The following is a 23,225-nucleotide window of genomic DNA, read 5'->3' as shown; positions in this document are numbered from 1 at the left end:
TTATTTTATTTTTGCTAAAGCTTATTGCTACAATACGAGACTAGAGATAGACCCCTGTGGCAGAGAATATCATGGCATGCTGGGCATGCTCAGTGGCCTCACAGTGCCAGTCAAAAGTTTCTAGAAACTCAGACGTTTTCCCGCAATAGGGCTCCGTCAGAGACGTCACCCATATGTGAGGACTACATCCTGCTATCCTGGGATAACACCTATTACAAGGTAAGCAATTTTGCTTTCAAACAATCAGGAAACTCTACTGCACACGGATTGTAAAAGAGCGTTAGACTATTACAAGCAGAGAACTAACACTCCAAAGATGCACTCCAGCCTTTTCTTTTCTTCAATCCAAATGCCCCGGATTACCAGTTACTAAACTGACACTAGCGAACTAACTAACTCAATGCATCCACTTCTGCTATTCTACCAAGTCTGAGAACTTCAAAGGTGAAAGCCCATCAGTTGAGGGCTATGTCTACTTCAATCACCCACCTTAGGTTCCTGTTGAAGACATTTGCAAAGCAATGACGTGGGCTTCACTACATACGTTCACTTCACATTACTGCCTTCAACACTATACCAAATCTGACTCAATCATGGGGCAGGAAATACTATGTCATGCGACTAATTCTTAAGATTGTCCATACTTTGCAGGGATATGCTGCACAAATTACCCTACACAGATCTAAACATATAAGCTGTGCTTCGTCTCCCTAGCTACGGACTCTCAGACAGTATAGCTAATTCAGCCTGCTTATCTGCGGGGGAAAAAAGCAAGTTTGCTTATCGTAAACTGTTTGTGGATAGCAGGATGAATTAGCCATGTGTCCCCACCCACCTCCCTGGAACAGTCTCTTCCATTCTGCCTCCCCTGACTACCCGTCTGTACGCTCTTGTTTATAGCCTCAGTTAATTAAATAGAAAAGAGTCAGTCACATGGGAAGGCACCGCGCAGGTGTGCAGGAGTGAAGTTTTCAACATTCTATGAGAAATTCTTGCACCGCGTCGCCGGCGGGGAGCTCCCAGACATCCTATCATCTTTGGAGAAAACAGTTTATGGTAAGCAAACTTGCTTTTGCGGTTTATACTGTATTAATTTATATCAATACTTTTTGACTCTTTCTCTAGACAAGTGCTTATTTGTTCCTCCCAGTAAAGCTTCGGCGAAACACGGCCCCGTGTTGGGGGATGGAGCTGCACTTTAACTTTTGATAGTTAATATCTAATGAAATTTCATTCCAAATTACCTTATCTTCTTAAATTAAAACATTACTTTTTCATCTATACTTTGGACATTAGCGGTCTGAAATACTCTAGTAAACTCCCGCAACACACAATTTGCCTTCCTGTTTGGTATTAAATAGCCATAGCAGTCCTAAGCTTCCTCCTTTTGACATCAGGCCAGAGAAAAACTTGACAGGTTACTGGCCTAGCAGCATGCAGAAGCTACATGTGCATGCATAAAAGCTTTACTTGGAAGCTCTGGAAGCTTTCTCTGACACGGGCAGTTTCTGTGACTTGTTGAAATGCTGTTATCAGAGAACAATTATAGGTAAGCAATCTCACATCAAACTGTTAAACTCGTTTTTTTATATATTTTAAAGGTGGTCTGGCTTGTCAGTGAAACATTCAACTACAGTGCAATTGACCGTGCAAAATCAAGAGGCAAAAAATATGCATTAGAAAAAGTGCCAACAGTTGGAAGAAAATTTCATCGCATAGGACTACCTCCCAAAGTAAGTCACTTTTCAATTTGAAGACCTAAAGTTGTACCAAAGTTTTAAGAAATACTTGAGCAGCCTAGTAGTGTTTTATTTCCTTTTTAAATTAGAAAATCTGAATATCGCAGGATTATAATAAAGGAAACCTTGTCTTATAGATGTGTGTGTGTATATATAAATTTGGCTTTAAAATTTTCAACATTGGATAATAGTGCATTCAGAAAATATCCAGACCCCTTAACTTTTCCCACATTTTGTTACAGCCTTAATCTAAAATGGGTAATATGCCATATGCATTTTTTCCCTTCTCAATCTATACATAATACCCCAAATGACAAAGCGAAACAATGTCCACCAGCATGGACGTTGTTTAAAAAATATATATATAATAATCTTAGAAGTGCAGTCCAGATGTATTCTATGCATTAAGAAAGGTGGAAGGAAGGTCAAACGTTTGCCGGCATGGCTAAAAAGTGAGGTGAAAAGCTGTTTTAGCCAAAAGATCTTCATTCAAAAATTTTAAGAAGGATCCATCAGAAGAAAATAGGATTAAGCATTGGCAAGTTAAATGTAATATATAGATAAGGCAGGCTAAGAGAATTTGGTGGTAGAGGCAAAAACTCATAATAAAAACTTTTTTAAATACATCCGAAGCAGAAAGCCTGCGAGGGAGTCGATTACACCGTTAGATCAATGATTCTAAACCAGTGTTTTGGGGGACACCATTGTGTTGCCAAGCACCAGAAGATGTGTCGTGGCTTCCCGGTGTCCCACTACCTTTGTGCTTGTGCTTCCTTCAGCGCAGTGCAGATATTCTTCCACTAACACTGCTGCTGTTCCGTCCAGGCAGGAACGGCAACAGCATTAGTGGAAGCTGGCAACATCAGCAACATGGCCTTTCTACCCACTACCCATGGCCCGGAACAGGACGTGATGTACAGTGGGGCTTATGGAAAGAAGAGACCATGCTGCATAAAGTACTGGCAGCAGTGTGGACCAAGACCAAAATGAAGCGCATTCAGCAATGGGAGAAAGAAGAGTTAGCCCCCACAGCTGATGGGATTCTTTGTTCTCGGGTTGTTGGGGCTGGAGGAGGCTACTTCAGCTGCTATTTTGCTGGGGAGGAAGGGGAACATGAGTGAGAACGAGCCAAAGGGAGAGACATCGTGTGTGTGATTGAGAGCTTGTATGTAAGTAAGGGAGTGTGTTTGTGCAAGTGTGATCGTCACTTTGTCTAAGTGAGAGCGCCCGTGTGTAATTGAGACAGGACTGGTCAGGGAGGTGACTGGTGTGGGGGGTTGTGTGTGTGTGAGGGAGATGGAGATTGGTCATGGGGTCTAAATGGTGTGTGTCTGTGTGTGACTGGTTGTGGACCCTAAGAAAGAAGTTCGTGAGGACAGAGCGTCAGCAGCCACTGCTGCTTCTGGTGTGTGGTTTTGGCCTGAAAGGAAAAGGAGTAGGAGAGTTGCTGGAGAGGGTAAGTAAAGATGACTTTTTAAGTTTATTTTTCTTGATTGACTGCCTTTTTAATTGGGTATTATGTGATGTCTGCTGTTTTCAAATATTCTATTGGTATTTGGACAATTTTTAATTTTTGTGAGTTTTTAATTGTTGGTTGTTCTATTTATTTATTTATTTTATTTATTTAAGTTTTTTATATACCAACATTCAAGACCATAGTCCCATCATGCTGGTTCACAAGAAACAGGAGTGCAAATTATAATAATCTTAACAACGTGAACAATAGTGCAGAAAAAGCAGTTACATGTAACAAGGAAATATAGAACTTGGAGTAAGAAGGAAAATGAAGATCAGATAATTACATATAATAACATTATAAGAGGTGGCTATTAATGATATTGCTGGCGATGTGTGTTGATAGTTGGGAGTTAAATAATGTTGGAGTTAGGAAAGGCCTGCGTAAACAGCCAGGTCTTAAGTCTTTTCTTGAAGGTTGAGATGCTGGGTTCCATTCTAAGATCTGGGGGGATGGAGTTCCATAAGGTAGGACCGGCTGTGGAGAAGGCCCGATCTCTTAGCGTAATGTGTCTGGTAGTTTTGGCTGGAGGTACTTGAAGTGATCCTTTGTAAGCATCTCTTGTCGGTCTTGTTGAGTTGTGTAATCGGAGGGGGATATGAAGATCAATTGGGGCTAGTTGATGGATGTTTTTGAATATGTTTTTATCAACTGTTTTTATCAACTGTTTTGAAACAGTATAGTTTTACAATTATTTAAAGCGAAGGGATCTATAGCAACTTGGCTTGTACTGTTTTCCTAATAGGTGTATTAGTGTTTAGGGCTTGGTTTAATATTTGTAGGGTTGTTTGAGTGTGTTCCATAATTTAAGTGTAACTTTTTATGGATTAGTTTGTGTACATTATTGCAGATTATGGGACTGTTAGATGCTATATTTCTCCAGGTTTGCAATGCATGCAGAGTGGCTTCTTTGGGTTTCCATTCCAGTTTGTCTCCATATTTATAATCTTTCTGTACTGGGTCAAGGTCTGTTTTGTGTGTGTGTGACTGAGGTGAGGTATTTTACTAGCATGTAGGCATTTGTATCAGTTATTTGTTGTATTTTTCCAATAGGACATGCATTGGTGGTAAATTACTGTCTTTTCATAAGAAGGGCTGTTGCACCTGGTAGTAGAGGAAGTTTGTTTTGCTTTTACTGATGTCACCGTAACCAGAATATCTTTTTTATATAGTGAATTGTATGGGTAATGTCTTAGTTCAGCTCTGCACGCATTGTTGGGGGTCAAGGGGGTTCCTGCAGATGCTGAGTGTAGGTTTACATTTAGCCCCATGAGTCATGTGTTCATTGTGTCACACATGTAAGAGTCATCTGTCAGGTGTGTCCTGACAGAAAAATGGTTGAGAACCACTGCGTTTGATGATCGAGGGGTTAAAGGGGCACTTAGGGAAAGGTAAGACCATTGTGGGAAGATTAAACAAATTCCTTGCTTTGGTGTTTACTGAAGAGAATGTTGGGGAGATACCAGTTTCGGAGACTGTTTTCAAGGGTGATTCAGATGAACTGAACCAAATCACGGTGAACCTGGAAGATGATAGGCCAGGCTTACAAACTGAAGAGTAGCTAATCACCTGGATTGGATGGTGTACATTCCAGAGTAACATAAGAACATGCCATACTGGGTCAGACCAAGGGTCCATCAAGCCCAGAATCCTGTGTCCAACAGTGGCCAATCCAAGCCATAAGAACCTGGCAAGTACCCAGAAACTGTCTATTCCATGTTACTGTTGCTAGTAATAGCAGTGGCTATTTTCTAAGTCAACTTAATTAATAGCAGATAATGGTCTTCTCCAAGAACTTATCCAATCCTTTTTTAAACACAGCTACACTAACTGAACTAACCACATCCTTTGGCAATAAATTCCAGAGTTTAATTGTGCGTTGAGTGAAAAAGAACTTTCTCCAATTAGTTTTAAATGTGCCACATGCTAACTGCATAGTGCCCCCTAGTCTTTCTATTATCTGAGAGAGTAAATAACCGATTCACATCTACCTGTTCTAGACCTCTCATGATTTTAATCACCTCTATCATATCTCCCCTCAGCTGTCTCTTCTCCAAGCTGAAAAGTTCTAACCTCTTTAGTCTTTCCTCAAAGGGGAGCTGGTCCATTCCCCTTATCATTTTGGTCACCCTTCTCTGTACCTTCTATATCGCAACTATATCTTTTTTTGAGATGTGGCGGCCAGAATTCTACACAGTATTCAAGGTGCGGGCTCACCATGGAGCGATAGAGGCATTATGATATTTTCCATTTTATTCACCATTCCCTTTCTAATAATTCCCAACATAGTTTGCTTTTTTGACTGCCACAGCACACTGAACAGACTTTTTCAATGTGTTATCTACTATGACGCCTAGATCTTTCTTGGGTGGTAGCACCTAATATGGAACCTAGAAAATGAAATTTCAGACCTATTTCAATTAGTTTGTAATCTCATTAAAATCATCCGTTGCACCTGATATTTAAAAAGGACTCCAGGGGTGATTCGGGAAACTATAGACTGTTGAGCCTGACTACAGTGTCGGGAAATAGACACAGCTAGCAAGGATTTACCCAAGGGAAGTCTTGCCTCACCAGTCTCTTACATTTTTTTTGGAAGGGGTGAATAAGCATGTGGACAAAAGTGAGCAGGTAGATGTGATGTATTTGGATTTTCAGAAGGCGTTCGAAAAAGTCCCTCATGAGAGGCTTCTAAGAAAACTAAAAAGTCATGAATTAGGAGGCAATTTCCTTTCATGGATTACAAACTGGTTAAAAGACAGGAAACAGAGTAGGATTAAATGGTCTGTTTTCACAGTAGAGTGCCCCAGGTATCAGTACTTGGATCTGTGCATTTTAATACATTAATTATCTGGAAAGGGGTATGACAAGTGAGGATCAAATTTTCTGATGAGTCAAAATTATGCAGAGTAGGTAAATCTCAAGCAGATTGTGATAAATTGCAGGAGGACCTTGAGACTGGAAGATTGGGCAAAGTGCAAGCTGATGCATTTATGGAAAAATATCCCTTGCTGTAATTATACAATGTTAGGTTCTATCTTAGGAGTTATCACCCAGGCAAGAGATCTAGGTGTCATAGTGAAATGGCTGTGTGTGCTGTGGTGGTCAAAAAAGCAAACAGTGTTAGGAATTATTAGGAAGGGATTGGCAAATAAAATGATGGATGTCATAATTCCTCTATATCGCTCCATGGTGAAGACCGCTCCTTGAATACTGTGAGCAATTCTGGACGCCACATCACAAAAAAGATATAGTTGCAATGGAGAGAGTGCAGAGAAGGATGACCAAAATAAGAGGCATGGAATGGCTCGCCTATGAGGGGAGGCTAAAGAAGTTAGAGCTGTTCATTTTGGAGAAGAGACGACTGAGGGATTATATGATAGAGGTCTACAGAATCATGAAAGGACTTGAACAGGTTAATGTGAATTGGTTATTTACTCATTCAGATAACAGGACTAGGGTCACTCCATGCAGTTAGCAAATAGCTCATTTAAAACAAATCAAAGAATTATTTTTCATTCAGCGCATAGTTATCCTCTGGCAGTGAATTCCAGAGCTTGTGGTTTCGGCTGTTGGTGTAACTGGGTTTAAGAAAGGTTTGGATAAGCTCCTAGAGGAAAAATCAATAAACTGCTATTAATTAATAGGCAATAGTGGCTTGAAATCTATTTAATGTTTGGGTACTTGCCAGATACATGTGGCTTGGATTGGCCACTGTTGGAAACAGGATGCTGGACTTGTTGGACCCTTGGTCTGACCTGGTATGGCCTATCTTATGAAATCAGGTCTGTAGACATTTGTGCAAATTAATAATTAAAAAAAAAAAAATATATATATATATAAAACATTTATATAAGTATTCAGACCCTTTACTCAGTACTTTGAGGCAACTTTTGTAACAGATCGTATTCGCTATGATGCCACATTCTTGGCACACCTGGATTTGGGGATTTTCTCCCTTTTTTTTTTTCTCTGCAGATCCTTTCAAGTTCTGTCAGGTTGCATGGGGAGCATTGCTGCACAACTATTTTCAGGTCTGTCCATAAATGTTCGATTGGGTTCAAGTCTGGACTCTGGCTGGGCCACTCAAGGACATTTGACAGACTTGTGCCGAAGCTACTCCTGTATTATTTTGGCTGTGTGCTTAGGGTCATTGTCCTCTTGGAAGGTGAATAGTCACCCCAAGCTGAGGTCTAGCGTGCCCTAGAGCAGGTTTTCAGCAGGACAGTGATCCCAGGCACAAGACCAAAGCAACACATGAGTAATTGAACAAAAAGGTGAATGTTCTACAATGGCCAAGTCAATGTCTAGATCTCAATCCAATTGAGAATCTATGGCACTATATGAAAATTGCAGTCCTTGAGTGTCATCCAACCAACCTGCACAACCTGGAGCAAATCTGCCTGGAAGAATGGGCAAAAATCACTCCCAAACAGTGGTGCAAAGCTAGTAGAAACTTACCCCAACAAACTTAAAGCTCTTATTGCAGCAAAAGTTGGTTCTACCTGGTACTAGTCTGAATACTTATGCAAGGGGCATTTTTTTAAGATTTTAATTTTATTTTACAAAGTGCAAATAAATAATGAATTGACATGAACATTTACTTTAAGAGCATACTGGTTTGCAAAAAACATACTGTCTGGAACAGTCTGACATTTGTAATCCAGACAAATCTGACTTTTTAGGGGTTAAATACTTTTGCAAGCCTGTGTGTTGGTGTGTTTTTGTGTGTGTATATGTATATCAGATTATATAGGTCTGTTTAATATGAACATGTGATAATTTTATAAATGCAATCTGTTACAGATATCTATGGATTTCTGTAATATATATATATATATATGTGTGTGTGTGTATATATTTATACAAATATAAAAAATAAAACAAGCGGATAATGTAAAAAAATCATTAAATAATTTCAATTACATTTTATGTATATACAAGTGTACATCTAAGTCAGATATATCACAATACATCTAGATAACTAGTTTTATAATATAAATACGACTTCCTATCATCAAAGGTTCATGTCCCATAGGAGCTAATTAAATACTTATAACTGCAGCTGGTTTTGAGGGTAACTGGTTGAGTATCCCAAACTGTTCACAAAATCTTTCGCAGAGTACAGATGTGTTAAAATGCCAAAATCATTCAGCTTGATGATCAGTTCTGCTTTTGTGACAACTTAACTCTCCTATTGAGTTTAGATTTCTCCTTAAAGACCTCTATTTCTCCATATACAGCCTTTTTCAGGAGGAAGAGATCTAGGTTCTATGTTCTTAGCTAGTTACTCAATTAAGCTGTTACATTGTATCATGTCATTAGGCTAGCCTTAGACATCTTGTTATATGTAAACCGATGTGATATGTCAAATCGAATGTCTGTATACAAAAATAAATAAATAAGGGTAGATCATTCCAGTGCAAGAGCTTTGGTATTCAAATATGTCGAATACTCCTAAAATGGTAGAATAACCATCTACCTTATAAATGAGTTCTGACCGCCCGCAAACGCGCAGTAGAGCGCGGCTCAGCCTGACGTGCCGCGCATGCGTGAGAGCACGTTGGGCAGAGTACGTCGGTCAGAGCGGAGCGGCGCTGGGAGGAAATGGAGCTGTGTGAGGGCTGCGGGGAGGTGCGCGCGCGCGAGACCTGAAGAGAGCACGTCGGGCAGAAAGGGAGCTGTGTGAGGGCTGCGGGGAGGTGCACGAGAGAGAGACCCGCAGAGCACATCAGTCAGAGCTCAATGTGCAGTACAGAGCGGCTCTGACGGACATGTCTGCAAAGGGAGAGAAGGTGGAGGGGGAAGAGGATAGAGGAAAGGGGAGGGCCAGAGGAGGAGGAGTGGGAGGATAAGCAAGAGAAGGGTGCTGGGCAGGTGAGAGGCAGTGAGGGAAAGGGAAGTGTAATGGAAGAATGAGGGGAGAGGGGGGCTGCAGGGGCAGACCAGTGTGTGATAGAATGGGAAGGGGCTGCAGGAGAGGACCTGTGGAAGAAAGGAGGAACATTGGGAGAATGAGAAATGAGGAGCAGTGGGAAAGTGAGAAGGGGGTTGGGGAGATGGGGCAGGAGGACAGTGGGGGAGGGGAGCTGAAGGAGGGAGCATTGCATGCAAGGGGAGTGCAAAGGGAAAGAGAGTGGAGGGGGAAGAGTACACTTCCTACACCTCCACACACAACACTTAGCTGGCATTTGGATCAAACATGTCGCCCGTTTTAACGGGCTTAACGGCTTGTATGTATCTAAGCTAACCTTTGTCAATATATTTTCCAAAATCTGAGCCTTCCCTCCTCTAGTGCTTCTATTAGGAAATTGAAAGTGAGGCATCATTGGAAGATTCCAACAATAGATTTACTGGGACTTGTGATTGCTTTTATAAAACAACATATTTGTTCAAGTTTAAAAGAGAGACCTTCATTTTTTCCCACTGGAGGATTCATCGATTTGACAAATGTGAACGCAGCATTCTTTTGTGTAATCTTTGGATACACAAAAGTTTTGAATATAGGTGTGTGTTTAAAGTTATTTATGCAAAACTTTGTTGCTAAAACTAGTGTAATTAGAATCACACTAACCTGTTGGGTTCTTAACTGTTGTGCTGCTATTTTTGTATAAATATTATGGTTATCACTAAGAATCAGGGTGTGGATTTTATGGAGTACTTGAATGTATGTGAATGTATGAGAGATGGATGTAATGGATGGACTGTTGGTTTTTAACCAATTAATATTTTTGATACATTAAAGATTTAATACATGATTAATTAAAGATTACATTTGTATGAGAAATGAGCAGGCATCAATAGATTTTGGAATATACTATTTTGAATGTAGCCCAATCTATATACAGTATTTTGCGGTCCATAAGACGCCCCTGACCATAGGACGCACCTAGGATTTAGAGGAGGAAAATAGGAAAACAAAAAATTCTGTCCCTATGATGGGCTCTGTACGGATCTCCCCCTGGAGCGAATGTAGCGTGTCTCCGTCGCGCGCACTCTCCCTCCTCCTCCTCCCAACTCAGTCCAATCAGTATGGTGGCGCAGGTCAAATGATTTTCTAATACACCGGTATCCAAACAAATGAGAAGGAAATGGCCTGTACTAACTTTGATGCAATGTATCGTCTTCTGCCGGCAGAGCTTCAGCTCCCTGCCGGTCTGCTGTTCCTGGGGTGCATCTTACTGCGAAATTTGGCGAGGCGCAGGTCGAACATCAGCTGTTTGAACTGCGTGCGCTACGGAGGCCCCTCCAGTTCAAACAGCTCCCTGCCTGTCTGCTGTTCCCGATGTGCCGTGGGGTGCATCTTACTGCGAAGGTTGGTGGCACCCTGGGAACAGCAGACTGGCAGGGAGCTGTTTGAACTGGAGGGGCCTCCGTAGTGCACGCGGTTCAAACAGCTGATGTTTGACCTGCGCCATACTGATTGGGCTGGGTTGGGAGGAGGAGGAGGGAGACAAGCTACATTTGCTACATAAGACGCACAGACATTTTTCCCCCACTTTTGGGGGGAAAAAGTGCGTCTTATGGAGCGAAAAATACAGCAAGTATTAGTGCCATTGTGTCTTTCATCTATATTTATAGATATAGATATTTTGTATGGTCAAGGATTGAAGAATAACCAAAAATGGGAATGGTATAGCGCTAAATGTTCACAGATCCTTACAATGGACAAATCAATAAATGAAGAAAAGAGAAGGGTAAATTAAGCATTTCCACCTTTTATTTACAAGTTTTGGAAGGAGATTTCGGTCCCCCAACACGAACCATGTTTTGCCACATGGGCTGCGTTGGGAGGGACAGAAGCCCAGAAAGACAACTGATAAACTGCCAGAAAGCGTTCAATACATGGAACTGCAATCATATCCATGTGCTATTTCAGGAGAGAATGCGGGAATTAAGTTAAAGCAGCCTTGCTGGGGGGGGGGGGGGGGGGGTGTTATCTGAGGAGTAGTAAACAGGCACAGTAAACAAATGGTGAAACAAACACCATCGGCATCTGTACAGGGCCGACCCTTTAATCAAATTGTTCAAAATGAAGGCACCGACACAAGCGAGCAACATTGAAAATGGCTGAAATGGTAAGTCATGCCTTCTGGAAGTTTATCAGTTGACTTTCTGGGCCTCTGTCCCTCCCGATGCAGCCCATGTGGCAAAATGCTTAATTTACCCAGCTTTTTTCTTCATTTATTTGTCCATTATAAGGATCTGTGAACATTTAGCACTATACTATTCCCATTTTTGGTTATCACTGACTAAATATACTGCTCACCATCTCTACTTTATTATTTGCTAAGGATTGAAGAATATCATGTCAAAACATATTAGCCCCTTGCCACATAGAGCACTTCAAATGTAATCTGTAAGATGATAAACTGCATTAACACTGCCCCAATGCCTTACTTTATTTTTTTTTTTGCTGGTATCTGGTTCCTTTCTGTTTTGCCAGATAAGACTGCTCTACTCATTCACCATTTCTCTCTAAGATGTTTACATTTTGTCATCTTTTAAATTTTTAATCTGAACTACCAGTTTTATGTGACTGATGGTCAGCATTACCTATTTTATGATCTACATTACAATCATATGTTTCATAATCTATTCATTTAACTCAGCTCATGACTTTGAATTTCTTAGGATTGAATATTTGAGACTTAAGTGACTTATTGTCCATCACCTGCAATTGGGTATCCTTGGTCTCGCTTCATGGTTCTAATCTCATGCTTAACCTTGTCTGGAAATATTTTGTCACCTTTGATGTTAAGCCAGGTCTCTTATTTGTAAATCTGCCTCTAATGGTCTATTTAGTCTTGCTTGTAGATGCCGCTTTGTGTTTGTGCTTGCTTGAAATGAATATCCAAATTTGGGCTGCTATTTCTTTATCACCTGGTCACTGGAACTCTTCTATGTCCTTTATACTCCATTTTATTTTCATGCCATGATTACAATGCTAATTTTTTTTTTTTTTTAATTCTTGATCAAATGTGAATGCATTACCTCTACTCATTGGGAAAACGACTTTATTTTTGTTTCAGCTAGTGAATATTATGATATTTGATTTTCAATATTTATATGTTTTATTTATAGGTTGGCTCCTTCCAGTTGTTTGTTGAAGGTTATAAAGAAGCTGATTATTGGCTCAGGAAATTTGAAACCGACCCTTTGCCTGAGAACACTAGAAAACAACTTCAGTCTCAGTTTGAGAGATTAGTTATCTTGGATTATGTCATTAGAAACACAGGTATTTTACATGCTGAATTGTAATGTATTATCCTTCACATACAGGGCATGATTTCTTACCTATTTAACAGAAGCAGGGAGATAAAGGAATATATTATATATTTTTTCTCACAGGACAAGCAGGATGGTAGTCCTCACATATGGGTGACATCATCAGGATGGAGCCCAATCAAGGAAAACTTCTGTCAGTTTCCAGAACTTTGACTGGCCCCTACTGGGCATGCCCAGCATGGCACCAACCCTGCAGCCAGCAGGGGGTCCCCCTTCAGTCTTCTTTTTTCCGCGCAGCAGTAGCCTCGAGGTTTAGGAGCTCTGAAGAGATTCCTGACAGGTATTTTCCTCACGGAGTTAATTAAATTTAAACTGCCCCACAGGGGTCCCTCCTCTAATTTTTCTCAGGCCGCGGTACTCCGGTAAGTTTTTTCCACCGTTTTTCGTCGATTACCGTCTAGTTTGGCCCTCGCGGCCTACTGGCCATCGACCTGTACTGCGGCTCGATTTTTCCATGGCCATGGCGTCGGGGTTTCGTTGGTGCCCGGACTGCACTCGCACCATGTCTGTCACAGACCCTCATGGAGTCTGTGTAATGTGTTTGGGCCGTGAGCATGATGTCCTGACTTACACCAAATGTGCCCTCATGACACCAAAAGGTCGCAAAGACAGAATGGAGAAGATGGGACTCCTTTTCCATGCTCACACCCCAACGCCATCCATCGCATCGACGTCATCGGAACCGGCACCGTCGAAGTCGCACCAGCATCGACAACCGTCTGGTGACCGCCCGCCATCGACGTCTTCACGGCCATTGACTCCCGTTTCTCCCCCTCAAGATCGAGGGGATCGTAGGGAGAAACATCGGCATCGTAAGTCTCGGACTGTCGGGAGCGAAATCATCGACCTCGCCACCGTCCGAGCCACCATCGAAGAAGCCCCGTCCAGGAACGGCAGCGACCACTCCTGCGACCGGGACATCGAGGCCACCCTCACCCAATCGGGGTTTGGGAGTCGCGATTCCGCCTGTAAAGGTGGTCCCTCCGACTGTGCCTCAGCCTCCCTCTTCTGTCACGGAGCCGGGGCTGATTGCCCCAGGTCCCCGGGAAGAACTGGACCGGCTGGTCCAGGTGGCCATTGACAAGGCAATGTAACGACTCCAGGTTCCCCCTGCACCGAGAGTGGGAACCGGTCACCGACCCGATTCCAGCAGCTATCCTGGATGGAGGCGCTCATGACTGCCCTTCCACCAGTGATTCCCGGCTCCCCTGATGGCTCTGGTGCGCTCCCCGATGACAGCTTCATCGGGAGGAGAAACACCATTCCGCATTCCTCCTTCGGGGGTACTGCCTCAGCCATCGATGCCATGTCGTCCCTCGCCACCGATTCATTCATCGGGGGCGATACGCACATCGGCGCCTTCGATGCCGGCACCGATGCCCCCCAAGGCGTCCACGGTGCCCCCGGTGATTCCTTCGATTTTCTCGGAGCCTCATCCGGGCCTCTCGGGTATCCAACCCCCTTCTCGTCCTAGAGGTCAGCCTGCTGATCCTTATGGCGTCCATTCATATTGGAGTGGTTTACAGGCCTCCAAACCAAAAGGAAGAGTTGGACAGAGATCTGGTTGAAGACATCCAAAAGATAGGAAAGACTGGAGAGATGGTGATCGTTGGAGACTTTAATATGCCAGATGTAGACTGGAAAATTCCATCTGCAGAATCTAAAAATAGTAGAGCGATAGTGGATGCCCTGCAAGTAGCTCTGTTCAAACAAATGGTAATGGAACCCATTAGAGAAGGAGCTATACTCGACTTAGTGCTCGCTAATGGAGATAATGTCTCTGATGTCCAGGTGGGCACCCACCTCAGCACCAGTGATCATCAAACGGTATGGTTTAATATCACAAAAAGGATACAGAAAAGAAACACAAAGACCCAAGTTTTGCATTTCAAAAACACGGACTTTGAGGAAATGGGGAAGTATCTGGAGGAAGAACTAAAGGCTGGGAGAACAAAAGAGATGTGGATCAACAGAGGACCAATCTAAAAGGAGCAATTACCAAGGCAACTACTCTATATATTAGAAAAGTAAAGAAAAGCAAAAGAAAAATGAAACCTATCTGGTTCTCAAAGGAGGTGGCTGACAAAATAAAGGCCAAAAGAACAGCATTCAAGAAATATAAAACATCCCAAAGGGAGGCCCACAAAGAAGAATATTTGATTGAACTGAGGGAGACGAAGAAATTAATCAAGACGGCAAAAAGTCAAGCGGAAGAGAGGATTGCCAAGGAGATAAAGAATGGTGACAAAACATTTTTCAGATACATCAGTGAAAAGAGAAAAGTTCAGTGGTATAGTGAAATTGAAAGGTAGAAAGAATCAATGTGTGGAATGGCAGAAATATTAAACGAATACGTCAGCTCTGTGTTTACTAAAGAAGACCCTGGAGAAGGACCATCTCTACTTAACAAGAAACTGGAGGGGAGTGGAGTAGATGAAAATCCATTTACAGTAGAAAATTGTATGGGAAGAGCTGAAGAATCTGAAAGTGGACAAAGCCATGGGACCTGATGAGGTTCATCCCAGGATACTGAGGGAGCTCAGAGATGTGCTGGCGGGTCCACTGTGTGACCTGTTCAATAGATCCCTAGAAACGGGAGTGGTGCCGAGTGATTGGAGAAGAGCGATGGTGGTCCCGCTTCACAAGAGTGGGAACAGAGAAGAGGCTGGTAACTACAGACCAGTTAGCCTCACTTCGGTGGTGGGAAAAGTAATGCAGTCACTGTTGAAAGAGAGAATAGTGAACTATCTACAGTCCGGAGAATTGCTGGACCAGAGGCAGCATGGATTCACCAGGGGAAGATCCTGTCAGACAAATCTGATTGACTTTTTTGACTGGGTAACCAAGGAATTGGATCAAGGAAGAGCGCTCGATGTCATCTACTTGGATTTCAGCAAAGCTTTTGATACGGTTCCGTATAGGAGACTGGTGAATAAAATGAGAAGCTTAGGAGTGAGTGCCGAGGTGGTGGCCTGGATTGCAAACTGGTTGACGGACAGAAGACAATGTGTGATGGTAAATGGTTCTCACAGGACAAGCAGGATGGTAGTCCTCACATATGGGTGACGTCACAGGATGGAGCCCAATCACGGAACACTTTTATCAAAGTTTCTAGAACTTTGACTGGCCCCAACTGGGCATGCCCAGCAAGGCACTAACCCTGCAGCCAGCAGGGACCCCCTTTCAGTCTTCTTTTTTCCACGCAGCAGTAGCCTCGCGGTTAAGGAGATCTGACCACATTCCTGACAGGAATTTCTTCACGGACTTCTTTAAGGTTAAAGTTGCCCCACAGGGGTCCCTCCTCTTTCTTTACTCACCCGCTGTACTTCGGTAAGTTTTTGCCGTTTTTTTTCGTCGATTACAGTCTAGTTTGGCCCTCGTGGCCTACTGGCCGTTGACCGTACCGCGGCTCAATTTTTTCCCATGGCGTCTGGTTTCTGTCTGTGCCCAGATTGTACGCGCACAATGTCTATTACAGACCCTCATAGAGTCTGTGTATTGTCTTTAGGTAGTGAGCATGAAGTCCTGACTTGCACCAAATGTGCCCTTATGACACCAAAAGGTCACAAAGCCAGAATGGAGAAGATGGGACTCCTTTTCCGTGCTCACACCCCGACGCCGTCCATCGCATCGATGTCATCGGAACCGGCACCGTCGAAGTCGCACCACCATCGACAACCGTCCGGTGACCGCCCGTCATCGACGTCTTCACGGCCATCGACTCCCGTCCCTTCCCCCGAAGATCGAGGGGATCGGAGGGAGAAACATTGGCATCGCAAGTCTCGGACCCTCGAGGAACCGAAGCCATCGACCTCGATACCGTCCAAACCTCCATCGAAGAAGCCCTGGCCAGGAGCGGCACCATCCACTCCTGCGACCGAGACATCGAGGCAACCCTCACCCGATCAGGGTTTGGGAGTCGCGATTCTGCCTGTAAAGGTGGTCCCTCCGGCTCTGCCTCAGCCTCCCTCTTCTGTTATGGAGCCAGGTCTTGTTACCTCAGGTCTCCGGGAAGAACTGGACCGGCTGGTCCAGGAGGCCATCGACAAGGCGATGCAACGGCTCCAGGTCCCTCCGGCACTGAGAGTGGAACCGGTCACCGACCCGATTCCAGCAGCGCTGGCACCGCTGCTTTCCCGGACGGAAGCGCTCATGACCGCCCTTCCACCGGTAATTCCTGGGTCGCCGACAGCCCCGGTGCGCTCCCCGATGACAGCTTCATCAGGAGGAGAAACACCGTTCCGCATTCCTCCTTTGGGAGTTGTGCCTCAACCATTGATGCCGTGTCGTCCCTCGCCACCGATTCATTCATCGGGGGTGATACGCGCATCGGCGCCATCGATACCTTTGATGCCGGCACCGATGCCCGCCAGGGCATTCTCGGTGCCCCCGGTGATTGCTTCGACTTTCTCGGAGCCTCAGCCGGGACCTTCAGGTATCCAACCCCCTCCTGGTCCTACAGGTCAGCCCGCTGATCCTTATGACACCTTGGGGGGATGATACGTCCACAGACACAGATGATTTACCTTCACCACCCTCTCCTACTGAAAGTAGAAAGCGTTCTCCTCCAGAGGACCTCTCTTTCATCAATTTTGTGAAGGAAATGTCGGAATTGGTCCCTTTTCAGCTTCAGATGGAGCAAGATGACAGGCACCAGATGATGGAGCTTCTCCAATTCCTGGATGCCCCTAAAGTGATCACTTCCATTCCAATTCATCAGGTTTTTCTTGACCTTCTAAAAAAAAGAATTGGGAGAATCCTGGATCCATTGCTCCAGTACATAAAATAGCTGACTCTACTTATCTCGTACAGTCAGCACCTGGCTTTCACAAACCTCAGCTTGACCACCACTCAGTAGTGGTTGAATCAGCCCAAAAGAAAGCAAAAAGAACGAAGCCATACTCATCTATACCTCCTATCAAAGAACACAAGTTCTTAGATAATATTGGTCGACGAGTATACCAAGGGGCCATGCTTATCTCCAGAATAGCTTCTTATCAGCTGTACATGACCCAATACAATAGGGTCATTTTCAAGCAAATTCAAGATTTCTCTGAAACCCTGCCTGAACAATTCCAACAGCATCTTCAAACCCTTATAACTAAGGGCTTTGAAGCAGGAAAACATGAAATTAGAACAGCTTATGATATTTTTCACACTTCCACTAGAGTGTCTGCAGCTGCCATTTCGGCAAGACGCTGGGCCTGGCTCAAGTCTTCTGATCTTCGCCCAGAAGTTCAAAACATACTTTCTGACCTGCCCTGCCTAGGGGATAATCTATTTGGAGAACAAATTCAACAAATAGTTGCTGAATTAAAGGACCATCATGAGACCCTCAAACAGCTCTCATCGATACCTTCTGATTTCCCTTCTAAACAGCCCTTCAAGAAGGACTCTAAGAAATCATTCTTCCGTAGACGGAAGTATTATCCCCCACCAACAAGATCCAGACCGAGGCCTTATCAAAAATCTCAGCCTCGCCAGCCTCGAAAGCAAAAACCGCAAGCAGCTCCCCAGCCAGGGCCTGCTTCGGGTTTTTTACTTTCATTTGGAGAGCGGAAGCCAGATCCCTCTACAAAGCATACCAGTGGGAGGTCAATTAGGTCACTTTCACGAAAAGTGGCACTCAATCACAACCAACCAATGGGTGCTAACAATCATTGCTCAGGGTTACCACCTAAACTTCTTAACTCTTCCACCGGACTCCCCACCTCTACAAACATGGGGACTAACTGGCCACTCTGTCCTTCTGGAGCAAGAGGTTTCTCTCCTTCTCCAGTCAAATGCAATAGAACCTGTCCCTCTTTCACAACAAGGCCTAGGATTCTATTCCCGGTACTTTCTGATTCCAAAAAAGTCAGGAGGAATTCGTCCAATTCTGGACTTATGAGCCCTCAACAAGTACCTTCAAAGAGAGAAGTTCAAGATGGTAACCTTAGGCTCTCTTCTACCTCTGCTACAAAGAGGAGACTGGCTCTGCTCTCTAGATCTCCGAGACGCTTACACCCACATTGCGATAGCTCCCGCTCATCGCAAGTATCTCCGCATTTTAGTAGGCCAAAAGCACTACCAATATCGAGTGCTCCCTTTCGGCCTAGCATCGGCACCACGAGTTTTCACCAAATGCCTCGTAGTTGTCGCAGCCTTTCTCAGGAAGGAAGGTGTCCATGTCTACCCCTATCTGGACGACTGGCTGATCAGGGCCCCAACCCAGCAAGTTGCTCGGTCCTCCCTGAACCTGACCATTCACACTCTAATATCTCTAGGATTTCTCGTCAATTACGAGAAATCCTATTTTCTCCCATCTCAAACCTTATCTTTCATTGGGGCAGACTTGGACCCCTTACAGGCAAAAGCCTTTCTTCCTCAACAGCGAGTTCAAACCCTCGTGTCTCTAGCTCACCAGTTGCAGTCTCAACACACAGCAACAACTCGCCAATTCCTCGTCTTGCTGGGACACATGGCGTCCTCAGTCTATGTGACATCAATGGCCCGCCTGGCCATGAGAGTCATGCATTGGACTCTGAGGTCACAATGGATTCAAGCCACTCAGCCTCTGTCAACCATTGTTCACATCACCGACGCACTCCGTCTATCTCTCGCCTGGTGAAAAGATCACACCAATCTCCTCCAGGGACTGCCTTTTCACCTACCAGATCTTCAAATCATTCTCACCACCGATGCTTCCAACATCGGTTGGGGAGCTCATGCAAACAATCTACAGACGCAAGGATCTTGGTCTCCAGAGGAAGCCAAACACCAGATAAATTTTCTGGAACTTCGAGCGATGCGATATGCTCTCAGAGCTTTTCAGGATTGCCTATCAAATCACGTCATCCTGATTCAGACGGGCAACCAGATGGCCATGTGGTACATCAACATGCAAGGCGGCACAGGCTCCTTCCTTCTGTGTCAGGAAGCTACGCAGATTTGGACGGAAGCGCTCTCCCGCTCGATGTACCTCAGGGCCACCTACTTGCCGGGAATGAACAATGTCTTGGCAGACAAACTGAGCCGTGTCTTCCAACCGCACGAGTGGTCTCTCAACCCCTCGGTAGCAATCTCTCTCTTCCAGCAATGGGGTTATCCCCAAATAGACCTCTTTGCGTCCCCTCAGAACCACAAAGTGGACAATTACTGCTCCCTAATTCGGAGCAAGCACTCTCGGCACAGAGATGCATTCTCCCTCACAGGGGCAACCGGTCTGCTTTATGCATTCCCTCCACTTCCTCTTCTCTCGAAGACTCTCGTGAAGCTACGTCAGGACAAAGGAACCATGATCCTGATAGCACCTCACTGGCCGCGCCAATTGTGGTTTCCCATACTCCAGGATCTCTCCATCCGCAGGCACATTCCCTTGGGAACGGACCCGCATCTGATCACTCAAAACGACGGATGCCTACTCCATCCCAATCTGCAAGCCTTGTTCCTGACGGCATGGATGTTGAAAGGTTAATCCTTCAACCTCTTAACCTTTCCGAATCAGTTTCTCGTGTCCTGATTGCTTCACGGAAGCCTTCCACAAGAAAATCTTATTCCTATAAATGGAAAAGGTACACATCATGGTGCACTTCCCAGTGCCTTGATCCCTTTTCCTGTCCAATCCCAAAATTCTTGGACTATCTCTGGCATTTATCAGAATCCGGTCTAAAGACCTCTTCCATTAGAATGCATGTCAGCGCGGTAGCCGCCTTCCATAAAGGAATCAGGGATGTCCCTATTTCGGTACAACCCCTCATAACAAGATTTCTTAAAAGCTTGCTCCATATCAAGCCACCTTTACGTCCTCCGGCCCCTTCTTGGGACATTAATCTGGTTCTCGGTCGGCTCATGAAACCACCTTTCAAACCTCTCCACTCCTGTGACCTTAAATATCTCACATGGAAAGTGTTATTCCTTTTAGCTATCACTTCTGCTCGCAGGGTTAGTGAGTTACAGGCCCTAGTCACCTATCCGCCTTACACTAAACTCCTGCAAGAGCGGGCGGTACTCCGCACTCACCCTAAGTTTTTGCCCAAGGTAGTTTCAGAGTTTCATATTAATCAATCATCATACTACCTATCTTCTTTCCCAGGCCTCACTCCAACCCAGGGGAACAGACTCTGCATACCCTTGACTGTAAACGTGCTCTAGCCTTCTATCTAGACCGTACAGTCGCCCACAGGAAGAGCACTCAGTTGTTAGTCTCTTTCCATCCAAACAAATTAGGGCAACCTGTGGGTAAGCAGGCTCTTTCCTTCTGGTTGGCGAATTGCATATCTTTTTGCTATCAGCAAGCAGGCATTTCTTTCCAAGACCGTGTTAAGCGCACTCTGTGAGGGCCATGGCGACTTCAGTAGCACACCTACGATCGGTGCCGCTTCCTGACATTTGCAGAGCTGCTACCTGGAGCTCACTCCATACTTTCGCAGCCCACTATTGCTTGGACAAAGCCGGAAGACAGGATTCCATCTTCGGCCAATCTGTCCTCCGTAACCTTTTTCCAACTTGACGTACCAACACCCTTCCGCCTGCCCGGTGGGGTTCAGGATGCCCTCTACCAAATTCCACCCCAGTTGTGCCTGTTGCACGCCATTGGGTACATTTGGTGCATGTTCGGACATCCTCAGCTCGGTACACACCCATATGTGAGGACTACCATCCTGCTTGTCCTGTGAGAAAGCAAATGTTGCTTACCTGTAACAGGTGTTCACAGGACAGCAGGATGTTAGTCCTCACAAAACCCACCCGCCGCCCTGCAGTGTTGGGTTCGTTTTTATTTTATTTTTCGACACTACCTGTAGCTTTCAAAACAAGACTGAAGGGGGACCCCTGCTGGCTGCAGGGTTAGTGCTATGCTGGGCATGCCCAGTAGGGGCCAGTCAAAGTTCTAGAAACTTTGATAAAAGTGTTCCGTGATTGGGCTCCATCCTGTGACGTCACCCATATGTGAGGACTAACATCCTGCTGTCCTGTGAGAACACCTTTACAGGTAAGCAACATTTGCTAACTCTCTCTGAAGAGAGAGCGGTTTTAAGCGGTGTACCGCAAGGATCGTTGTTGGGGACCGGTCCTGTTCATTATCTTTGTGAGCGACATTGTGGACGGGATAGAAGGTAAGGTATGTCTATTTGCGGATGACACTAAGATCTGCAACAGAGTGGACACGCCAGAAGGAGTGGAGAGAATGAGACTGGATTTAAGGAAGCTGGAAGAGTGGTCAAAGATATGGCAGCTGAGATTCAATGCCAAGAAGTGCAAAGTCATGCATATGGGGAGTGGAAATCCGAATGAACTGTATTCGATGGGGCGGGGAGGCTGATGTGCACTGTGCAGGAGAGAGACCTTGGGGTGATAGTGTCTAATGATCTGAAGTCGGTGAAACAATGCGACAAGGCGATAGCAAAAGCCAGAAGAATGCTGGGCTGCATAGAGAGAGGAATATCGAGTAAGAAAAGGGAAGTGATTATCCCCTTGTACAGGTCCTTGGTGAGGCCTCACCTGGAGTACTGTGTTCAGTTCTGGAGACCGTATCTCCAAAGAGACAGAGACAAGATGGAAGCGGTACAGAGAAGGGCGACCAGAAAAGTGGAGGGTCTTCATCGAATGACATGAGGAGAGATTGAAGAATCTAAATATGTACACCCTGGAAGAAAGGAGGAGCAGGGGTGATATGATTCAAACTTTCAGATACTTGAAAGGTTTTAACGATCCAAAGATAACGACAAACCTTTTTTGTCAAAAAAAAAAATCAGCAGAACCGGGGGTCACGAGCTGAAGCTCCAGGGAGGAAGACTCGGAACCAATGTCAGGAAGTATTTCTTCACGGAGAGGGTGGCGGATGTCTGGAATGCCCTTCCGGAGGAAGTGGTGAAGACCAGAACTGTGAAGAACTTCAAAGGGGCGTGGGATAAACACTGTGGATCCATAAAGTCTAGAGGACGTGAATGAAGAGGGGGTGGCTCGCGGGAATGAAGGCTACTACCTGGAGATAACACCCTTATTCAATATACATACACGGTTAATGCGACTCCAACATTGCTCTAAGCTTCAACGGTAAGAGGAAATGTGGAAAAAAAAAAGATTTGCATTCACAAAAAAGCGGGGTGTAGCTTGCTTGTTATGGCGTTTACTACCCCCAAACCAAATAAGCCTGATACTTTACTTTCCATGCATATCCAGCATAGCTCTCTGCTTCAACGGCAGGAGAGAAAGTCTGATACTTCACTTTCAAAGCATAGCTCTCTGCTTCAACGGCAGGGGAGAAAGTCTGTTACTTCACTTTCAATGCATAGCCAGCATAGCTCTCTGCTTCAATGGCAGGGGAGAAATGCTGATACTTCACTTTCAAAGCATAGCTCTCTGCTTCAACGGCAGGGGCAATGTAGAAAAGAGTATCTATCTATCTAGATAAACAACCAACAAGGACTAAATTACATAGTCGAGTAAACAAAAGCATGGGTGTAGCTTGCTTATTGAGGCGGTTACTACCCCTAACTAAGCTACATATTCAATTAGATGCAGTTCCAACACTGCGCTCTACATTAATGGTGGGGTGGAAGGGAAATAAAACCAAAAGGTACTAAGAGCCAAGCGTAACAAGTAAGAGGGAAAAAAAAAGTGCATAGCTTGCTGGGCAGACTGGATGGGCCGTTTGGTCGTCATCTGCCGTCATTTCTATGTTTCTATGTCTCCTGGGGTGG

General features: G+C 44.7%; 1 protein-coding gene across 3 annotated transcripts in view; it reads left to right on the top strand.

The window, feature by feature from the left end:
- Positions 1-23,225, top strand: part of PI4K2B (phosphatidylinositol 4-kinase type 2 beta) — a 215,656-nt gene that overhangs the window by 77,629 nt on the left and 114,802 nt on the right. For all 3 annotated transcript variants that reach the window (XM_029590008.1, XM_029590019.1, XM_029590027.1), the window contains exons 4-5: positions 1,602-1,733; positions 12,340-12,493. In XM_029590008.1, coding sequence (XP_029445868.1) covers positions 1,602-1,733; positions 12,340-12,493 — 286 coding nt within the window. The remainder of the gene's footprint in view (positions 1-1,601; positions 1,734-12,339; positions 12,494-23,225) is intronic.

Source organism: Rhinatrema bivittatum, chromosome 1 (assembly GCF_901001135.1).
Source record: "Rhinatrema bivittatum chromosome 1, aRhiBiv1.1, whole genome shotgun sequence".
Lineage (NCBI taxonomy): Eukaryota > Metazoa > Chordata > Amphibia > Gymnophiona > Rhinatrematidae > Rhinatrema > Rhinatrema bivittatum.
This window is presented reverse-complemented; position numbering and strand designations above follow the sequence as displayed.